This window comes from Saccopteryx bilineata, chromosome 1 (assembly GCF_036850765.1).
Source record: "Saccopteryx bilineata isolate mSacBil1 chromosome 1, mSacBil1_pri_phased_curated, whole genome shotgun sequence".
In the NCBI taxonomy this organism is placed as follows: Eukaryota; Metazoa; Chordata; class Mammalia; order Chiroptera; family Emballonuridae; genus Saccopteryx; species Saccopteryx bilineata.
The window spans coordinates 154,103,846-154,113,943 of record NC_089490.1 but is presented as its reverse complement, the minus strand read 5'-3'; the positions used below and the strand labels follow the sequence as shown (position 1 = coordinate 154,113,943).

Sequence of the window (10,098 nt, the reverse complement as noted above, 5' to 3'; positions counted from 1 at the left end):
CTGTGCCACTACCTGGTCAGGCTTAGGGTTTTTTGTTGTTATTGTGTTTTTTTGTGGAATCTCCACAGTGGCTGCACCAATCTGTGGTCTTGGGGCACATCTGTGGTCTCACCAACAGTGCATGAGGGTCCCTTTTCTCCACATCCTCACCAACACTTGTTGTTTATTGATTTATTTTATTTACTTTTTTTCTAGTCAATGACAGGAAAACTTTACTGAGGCCCCAGGGCCGGGGTTTAGGTATGAGGCTACCCTGTGGCTGAGGAGGTGTTGGAGGGGCCTTATTTGACCCTCTTCTTGGGGCACAGGTTGTTAGGGTGGCCACACTTCTTGTGGCAGTTGACTGTACAGGGGTACAGGCAGGCATAACACTTGCGGCAGATCATCTTGTCGCAACTGTACTTCTGAGCGAGCTGGCGGAGGGAGGGCTCCATGATGCCACCCAGCAGGCAAAGCACCAAGTATGAGGTGACTCTGTCATAATACTGTATTCTGATAGGGTGGCCTTCCTCCAGCTGTCTGCAAAAACAGATGCTGCTGGTCAGGCGGGATGCCCTCCCTGTCTTGGATTTTATTTATTTATTTATTTTTTGCATTTTTCTGAAGCTGGAAACAGGGAGAGACAGTCAGACAGACTCCCGCATGCGCCCAACCGGGATCCACCCGGCACGCCCACCATGGGGCGACGCTCTGCCCACCAGGGGGCGATGCTCTGCCCATCCTGGGTGTCACCATGTTGCGACCAGAGCCACTCTAGCGCCTGAGGCAGAGGCCACAGAGCCATCCCCAGCGCCTGGGCCATCTTTGCTCCAATGGAGCCTTGGCTGCGGGAGGGGAAGAGAGAGACAGAGAGGAAGGTGCAGCGGAGGGGTGGAGAAGCAAATGGGTGCTTCCCCTGTGTGCCCTGGCCGGGAATCGAACCCGGGTCCTCCGCACGCTAGGCTCTACCACTGAGCCAACCGGCCAGGGCCCTGTCTTGGATTTTAGCTTTGACATTTTCAGTGATGTCACTGGGCTCAACTTCAAGGGTGTTGGTCTTGCCCATTAGAGTCTTCACAAAGATCTGCTTCTCTACATCTGCTGGGGAAACTGCTCTGCTGCCTCATTGGACAGAAAGAGTGTTTGTTTATTTATTGATGATAGCTATTCTGACTGGTGTGAGGTGATGTCTCACTGTGATTTTGATATGCATTTTCTGGTGATTAGTGATGTTGAGCATCTTTTCGTATGTGTGTTGGCCATCTGTTTGTCCTCTTTGGAGAAATGTCTCTTCATGTCCTCTGCCCATTTTTTGATCAGATAATTAAAAAAAATTTTTTTTTTTTTAGGTGAAAGGAGAGATAGTGAGGCAGACTTCTGCATGCACACCAACTGGAATCCATCCAGAAACACCCACCCATCTGGGGGCAATGCTCAAGTACCAAGCCAGTTTTAACATCTGAGGCTGCTACATCCAACAGAACTATCCTCAGCACCAGGACCAGTGCTCGAACCAATCAAGCCACTGGCTGCAGGAAGGGAAGTGGGAGAGCAGGGAGGAAGGAAGAGGGGGAGAAGGGGAAGAGGGAGCGGGGAGAAGCAGATAGTCGCTTCTTCTGTGTGCCCTGACTGGAAATTGAACCCGGGATGTCCATATGGTATGCCAATGCTCTATCCACTGAGCCACTGGCCAGGGCCCATTTTTAAATTTTTATTTATTGATTTTAGAGTGAAAGGAAAGGAGAAAGAGAGAAAGGGAGAGAGAGAGAGAGAGAGAGAGAGAGAAGAGAAGAGAAGAGAAGAGAAGAGAAGAGAAGAGAAGAGAAGAGGAGAGGAGAGAGAGAGAGGAGAGAGAGAGAAACATCAATTTGTTCCTGTATGTGCCCTGACTGGGGATTGAACTGGCAACCTCTGCATAGCGGGATAACAGTCTAACCAACAGAGCATCCAGCCAGCGCAGATGGTTTATTTTTTCGTTATTGAGCTGTATGAGTTTATTATATATTTTGGATGTCAACCTCTTATTGGATGCATCATCGGTGAATATCTTCTCCCATTCAGTAGGTTGTCTTTTTGTTTGTTGATGATTGCCTTTGCTGTGCAAAATATTTTTAGTTTGATGAAGTCCATTTGTTTATTTTTATTTTTGTGTCCCTTGCTTGAGAGGACATGTCCAAAAAAGACATTACAGCCTGACCGGGCGGTGGCGCAGTGGATAGAGCGTCGGACTGGGCTGCAGAAGACCCAGGTTCGAGACCCCGAAGTCGCCAGCTTGAGCGAGGGTTCATCTGGTTTGAGCAAAAGCTCACCAGCTTGAGCCCAAGGTCACTGGCTCGAGCAAGGGGTTATTCGGTCTGCTGAAGGCCCGCAGTCAAGGCACATATGAGAAGGCAATCAATGAACAATTAAGGTGTTGCAATGCACAACGAAAAACTGATTGATGCTTCTCATCTCTCCGTTCCTGTCTGTCTGTCCCTGTTTATCCCTCTCTCTGACTCTCTCTCTGTCTCTGTAAAAAAAAAAAAAAAAAAATTTAAACAAACAAAATAGACATTACTCAAGACTGATGTCAGAGAGTTTACTACCTATGTTCTTCTAGGAGTTTTATGGTTTCAGGTGTAAAATTTAAGTCTTTCATCCATTTTAAGTTTATTTTTAATATAGGTGTAAGGAAGTGGTCCAGTTTCATTTTTTGGCATGTATCTGCTCAGTTTTCCCAACACCACTTATTGAATATACTCTCTTTACTCCAATGTACAGTCTAGCTTTCTCTGTCATAGATTAATTGACCCTGTAGGCATGGGTTTATTCCTGAATCTGTGTGCCTGTTTTTATGCCAGTACCATGCTGTTTTGATTACTATAGACTTGTAGTATAGTTTAAAATCAGGGAGTATAAATATCTCCAAAATTAGGGAGCATAATATCTCCAACTTTGTTTTTCTTTCTCAGGATTGCTTTGGTTACTTATGGTCTTTTGTGGTTCCACATAAATTTTAGGATTATTTGATCTAGTTCTGAGGAAAATGTCATTGGTATTTTGGTATCAATGGTATTGAATCTGTAAATTGCTTTGGATAGTAATGGTCATTTTAATGATATTACTTTTTTCAATCCATGAGCACAATATATGCTTCTGTTTATTTATGTCCTCTTCAATTTCTTTCCTTGATGTCTTTTAGTTTTCTGAGTACAGGTCTTTTACCTCTTTGGTTAAATTTATTCCTAGGTATTTCATTCTTTTTGATGAAATTGTAAATGGATTGTTTCCTTAACTTCTTCTGATTGTTCATTTTTAGTGTATAGAAACATGACAGATTTTCTGTATACAGGGGGTCCTCGAGTTAGACAATCTTGACATATGATGTTTCAAGTTTACAATGCTCACTCCCACAATAATTTTAAAAAATTGAAACGTGAGTGTTTCGGCTTATGCCATTAGTGTTGTACTTATGGACTACTTGGGCGAACTAAATTGCTCACAAAAATTAGGGAATATTTTAAAATGAATATGAAGCAATAAAAAAATAGAAGCATTTGATTTTTTTAAATTTTATTATTAAACAAGAACATCAGCCTGACCTGTGGTGGCACAGTGGATAAAGCCTTGACCTGGAACACTGAGGTTGCTGGTTCAAAACCCTGGGCTTGCCTGGTCAAGTCACATATGGGAGTTGATGCTTCCTGCTCCTCCCCCCCTTTCTCTCTCTCTCTCTCCTGTCTCTCTAAAAATGAATAAATAAAATATAAAAAAAATAAAATAAAGACATCAGAAAAGCAAATAAGTCAAAGAAAGCTGCTCAGTTATGCAAATGAGATGCAAAACCAACTTATTTCATTGATGAAAATGCACTATACAAAAGGCTGAAAGTACTGGATTATCTGCATGGTCCCTGATCCCCTAATTTTTGTGAGCACTGTAGTTTGGTTGCACATGGTGGAAGAATGCACAGTACAGTATACAGTACAGTATATTTATGTCCTTTTCCTTTTTCTGTGACTTAGTTGGGTTTATATGGTCTAGATTATGATTTTACAACTGTGTTAGGATACATAAGTGACTTAGACTAGGGTGTATTTCAACTTACACCAAAATTCGAGTTATGTCACTGTCGTAAGAATAGAACTATATCATAACCCAAGGACCCCCTGTGTTTTGTATTCTGATACTTTACTGAAATCTTTTACTTAAGTCTGTTTATTTTTGGTGGATTCTTTGGAGAGATATATATATATCTCTATTATATATAGTATATAATATATAGTATATATATAGTATATAATATACTATATACTATATATAGTATATATATACTATATATAGTATATATAGTATATATAGTATATATAATATATATAATATATATAGTATATATAGTAATATATAGTATATAATATATAGATATAGTATAATATATATAGTATATATATTATATATAGTAGATATATATATATATCTACTATTTGCAGATAACATCTGCAAATAGTAACAGTTTTACTTCTTTCCAATTTGGATGCTATTTTTTTTTCTTGTCTGATTGCTGTGGCTAGGACTTCAATACTATATTGAATGATAGTGAACATCCTGGACATGTCCCTCATCTTAGAGGAATAACTTTCAGCTTTTCTCCATTGAGTATGATGTTAGCTGTGGGCTTGTCATATATGGCCCTTATTATGTTGCAGTAAATTTTTTTGTTGTTGAGAGTTTTTATCATAAATGTATGTTGAATTTTGTCAAATGCTTTTCCTGCATTTTTGAGATAATCATATGATTTTAATCCTTCATTTTGTTGGTGTGATAAATCACATTTTTTGTGGATGTTGAAAAATACTTGCATCTTTTCTACAGTTTAAAGCAGGATCCAAATCAGATTCACACATATAAATAGTTGCTACATCCTTTAAGTCTCTTTTAGTCTGCAGGTTCCCAGCAGTCCTTTTTTCTTTTCCTTGCTATTTATTTGTTGATGATGCACATTCTGTTTTAAGTGCATCATGTCTTATGTGTCTTCAAAAGAACATATAGTAGAAGTGGGTTTTGTTTGTTTGTTCTTGTTTCTATGCATCCAATCTGAACTCTGTGTCTTTCAAGTGATGAATTTAATCCATTTTTATACATATTATATTTACAGACATATAGTATTTGGGTATATTTCTATCACCTTTTATGTGTTTTCTGTTCAATGTGATTTTTTTCCATTGCTCCTTTTTTACCCCTTCTTCAACCTTCTGCTGTATTTGCCAGATTTTCTTTTTTTTCCTTTCTTATTCCCTTTAGTGATTTGAAAATTATTTACTCTATTTCTGTTCTCTGAGTAGTCATTCTTATACTTTCTAACATATATACTTAGCCTATAATGGCAGAAAGTTAATCAATGTCTCTTCATATCTCCTAACAAGGCAAGATCTTAGGATTCATGCACACCAGAACCCCTCCCCCCATCACCACCACTCTGCATGTCACACTGGTTTAGTATTTGAGTTCTGCCTTGGCACACCCAGAGATGTAGATGGGGCGGTGGGGCGGTCATCGGTTGCATGCACAGATGGCAGAAGACATGGAAATAGATTCCAGAGGCCCTAACTCTCTGTGTGGCTTCAGACAGGTCTTTCTTTGGGCCTCAGTTTCCCCATCTTTAAGAAAGCATAAAGATTCCCTCTGGTGCTAACATCTGAGGATTTTGAGCCCCTCAACTTTCTCCTTGTTCCCACCACTCAGGAAAAAGACTGCAGGCAACTAGATCGCAGGACTAAAATGAGGGGGGGGGTTCTCCAGGAGCTTGCAAGAGAATGCTAATGTCATTATTTACTTCACTGAACTAAATAATCTCAGAAATTGCTCGTCGGGGCCTGATAATTCTATTGGATTTCATGCACAATTAGGCCTTCAGAGCTGAGGCATTTATAAATGAGTTCAGGGAAGAAGCCAGGCTCTCTGCCAGAGAGGCTCAAGGTGAGGGGGCAGCACTGGGACCCTTAGCCCCAGGAAAGGATTAAATGTGCCTGCCAGAGGGAGGTTTGGATGTCCCAAAGTCAGTGGTTCAGCTGGGGCTGGAGTTGGAGACCCATCAGTTGGATTCAGCGTGTTGTTGTTCAGTTATTAGTTGATTATATATTTGGAGACATTTTAAAGTAACAAAGTCCTGTGAATAATAGCACATAAGGACCAACTTCAGTTAATGGACACAGTTAATGTTTTGTTACTTTTGCCTGAGATTTTTGTTTTTCTTCTTATGTGAATGAATTCAGAATGATCAATTTAAAATATAAGTTCTATCCATGCCTTTTCTGCCCACAGCCCAACAGGGCTCCCATTTCCCTCAGGGTAAAAGCCCAAATCCTCCCACAGGCACCATACAACAGCCCTGCTCCCCTTCCTGCCCTCCCTGTCTCTCTCCATTCACTCTGCTCCAGCCACACGGGCCTCCTTGCTGTTCCTCCCACATACCAGGCACAGCCTGCCCCAGGACCTTTGAATAGGCTGTACCCAATGCTTGAAATGTCTTTTCCCCAAAGTCATTCCTTCCTAGTGATTAGTTGTCTATTAATCCTTTAATGCCCCAGCGTCAAGCCCTTCTTTTGTACAGCCTTAATTCTCCAACCCAGACCTGAGCCTCTGCTTCCTGTTGTCCTCTGGACAATTGCTCCACTGGCTCCACTCCTTCCACCCCAGCCTGACTACAAGGGATAGGGGGTGACCTATGGGGGACCTCCTGAGCTCCACAATGACCGGGACCTGCCTGTTTGCCCAAAGATAACTGCTAAAAGAACATAAAGCAGCAACGTAAACAATTATGATCTGAACTGTATGTGTACTGAATGTCACTTCAAGGTCTTTCCCAGCTCTCAGTGCTGTCTCGCCAACTCTCCTTATCTGTGCACGTCTCTGATCCTGTGTGTGTCTGTGTCTGAACTTCTCTCCGTCTCTCTGTCTAGGTCTCTCCTTTTGTCTCTGTTTCTCTTGTAAGCCACCTGCTTCATTTACTGCTTCAACTTCCTGGCCCTGGCCCTCTCTCCCCATTCAACTCTCCTCCCTACTATACCTCCTTCACTCTCCTCCTTTCCTCTTTTTTCTCCCTTCCCCCATGAAGCTGTGTGGACTCATATACCCTTCTATGAATGGTCACGGGGTGGGGGGATGCTCCCCTTTCTATCAGTTCCCCCTACCGGACCCCTCCCTCCATTGGCTTTCCACCCCACCTACTCCCTTCTCTCCCTTCTCCCCCTTCTCTTTACCTCTCCTCTTTCCCCTGACTTTCTATTTCTAGCTTTGGTAGCCAGGATCTGAGATGTGCTGGGTGCCCTCCCCTAGCGCTGCCCTCAGGGCTCCACATTCCCCTTTTCCAATGGAGGGCTGCCTCTATTTCTGGGCCCTCCATCTGCTTCACTAGCTTCTCAACTTAGAGCTGGGAGGCAAAATTGAAATGTACTCTATAACCTCACCTCTCCAGGTCTGGCTAGGCATTGGGGGGAAGAACAGTGAAGAAAGGGAGCCTCCTCAAAGTCACACAGCACCTGGCAGTGTGGGGGATGGGTGCGCAGCTTCTGGGTGAGGACCATCAGGGCATCACTTGCTTTATGGTGTGGGCACTTTAGCCTCATCTGTATGGGAACAATGAAAGTGCTGCCTCACTGAATGACAGTTAAGCAAACTAGCACACAAAAGGTACTTAGAACATGGGAAAGATGGACTCGGGGAGACTGCTGTAGACATGGCTATTCCCAGGAGCTGGATGAGTAGGTGGGGAGGGGCCAGTTTGCTTTGGGACCCTCATGCAGAGGCTAGTTTGGTTCATGATGGGGGAGGGGAAAGAGAGGTGAGAACAGTTTATCTGTTTTTCCCAAGAAAGGAATATGAATTGAGGGCTGAGGGAGTCAAGAGCATTGGGTTGCCTAGCAACAAGGATGAAATTGACATACAGGGTCATGACCACTGACTTCCCAGGGTCTGGGGTAAGAGGAGCATTTAAGAAAAGAGGGCTGTTGTCATTTGTTGACAACATGGATGGACCTTGAGAATATTATGCTAAGCGAAATAAGTAAATCAGATAAAGCTAAGAACTATATGACTTCACACATAGGTGGGATATAAAACTAAGATTTATAGACATAGAAAAAATGAAGTGGTTACCAGTAGAAGGGGGTGGAGAGGGAGAGGAGTAAAGGGGCCAAATAAAAGGTGGTGGGAAAGTGCTTTGACTTTGGGTGATGGGCACACAATGCAATGAATAGTTCACATGCTATGGAGATGGACACCTGAGACCTATGTGTTCCTATGCACCAATGCCACCCCATTAAATTAAATTTCTATTTATTTTTTAAAATAGATAGATAGATAGATAAAAGAAAAGGAGGCTGACCACTTTCCAAACAAGGAGCCAAGCACAAAACATTTTAATGTTCTACCTGAAGACTACGAGACTTCAGTATTCCCTAATAAAGATAATGACACAGCCTGACCTGTGGTGGCACAGTGGATAAACCATTGACCTGGAATGAATGCTGAGGACTCGGTTCAAAACTCCAGGCTTGTCTGGTCAAGGCACATATAAAAGTTGATACTTTCTGCTCCTCCCCCCTTCTCTCTCTTAAAAAAAAGAATAAATAAAATCTAAAAAAAAATAAGAAAAGAAAAAAGATAATGGCCTGACCTGTGGTAGCGCAGTGGATAAAGCATCGACCTGGAAATGCTGAGGTCGCTGGTTCGAAACCCTGGGCTTGCCTAGTCAAGGCACATATGGGAGTTGATGCTTCCAGCTCCTCTCTCCTCTCTCTCTGTCTCTCTCTGTCCCTCTCTGTCTCCTCTCTAAAATGAATAAATTAAAAAAAAAATGAAAAAATTTAAAAAAAAAAAAAAAGAAAAAAGATAATGATATAAAACACTGACATTTGTATCAGGAGGGAGGGAGTAGATGGCACACTTAAATTAAGATATGGTGTGGTGGGTGGGCGTAGCTAGTCCAGGCCAGAGCTGCAGGTGGGAGTCAGCCACCCTCGATTCTCAGGCCACCTCCAAACACAGGGGGCTCCAGTCCTACCAGCGAGCAAAGTGTGAGTGAGACAGGTGTGGGCAGGGGTTGGCGTGTGCCCTTTGTCAGAAGGAGAGGTGTGGCCAGTTGGGTGTGGATTAATGAGTTCTGAGTGTTTATTTTCTTCTTTCCTTCGTTGCCTAATGAGGCCTCCAAAGACACAGGTCCTAAGCTCTGAAAGCTTTGGGGACTTGTCCCAACCACTTTCACTCGGACTTGAACTGCGATCAATCAGCCTCAATTAACTGAAAGTCCAAGACTTTGGGTTTGAGGCCCGAGGCTTTATCTCTCAGGACCCTTGGGCCTGCTCCTTTCCGTGCTGATGGTGAAACTGTTTGGATATGGCTGTTTTTTACCTTTCTTTCTTTCTTTCTTTCTTTCTTTCTTTCTTTCTTTCTTTCTTTCTTTCTTTTTTTTTTAACAAAGGACAGAGAGTGCAAGAGCGAGAGCAAAAGAGGGACAAAAAAAGGAACAACAACAAAAAAAAAGGAACAGACAGACAGGAAGGGAAAGAGACGAGAAGCATCAACTTGTAGTTGAGGCACTTTAGTTGTCCATTGATTGCAGTTGCTGAGCCAGTGACCCCAGCTGAGCCACGGTCGCTGACCGTGGGGTCATATATATGATTCCATGCTCAAGACAGCAAACCTGCGTTCAAGTTGGTGAGCCCAAGCTCAAGCTGGAGACTTCGGGGCTTTGAACCTGGGTCCTCAAGAGTCTCAGGTTGACGCTCTATCCACTGTGCCACTAGCTGGTCAGGCTATATCTCTTTCTAGTGATGGTATTACAAAATAAATTAATTTAAATTAAAAAATGTTGCCTGACCTATGGTGGCGCAGTGGATAAAGCGTCGACCTGGAAATGCTGAGGTCACCAGTTCGAAACCCTGGGCTTGCCTGGTCAAGGCACATATGGGAGTCGATGCTTCCAGCTCCTCCCCCCCTTCTCTCTCTCTGTCTCTCCCTCTCTTCTCTAAAATGAATAAATAAAAAAAATGTTGAAAACCTTTCATTGATAAAGGAAAAAGTTATTAAGGTGGGGGCAGGGGAGGGAAGCACAAAGGTTAGTGCTGGAATATGGAATAGTAG

The 10,098-nt window shown here is 42.7% G+C and overlaps 1 protein-coding gene across 1 annotated transcript; it reads right to left on the bottom strand.

Moving 5' to 3' along the window:
• Window positions 1–281: 281 nt before the first annotated feature.
• Window positions 282–1,400, bottom strand: LOC136319392 (ubiquitin-ribosomal protein eL40 fusion protein-like). The gene is made up of 3 exons (XM_066252673.1): window positions 1,397–1,400; window positions 961–1,077; window positions 282–472 (listed from the first exon to the last, which is right to left on the bottom strand). The coding sequence occupies exons 1-3, from the start codon at window positions 1,398–1,400 to the stop codon at window positions 282–284; spliced, it is 312 nt and encodes a 103-aa protein (XP_066108770.1).
• Window positions 1,401–10,098: the final 8,698 nt, after the last annotated feature.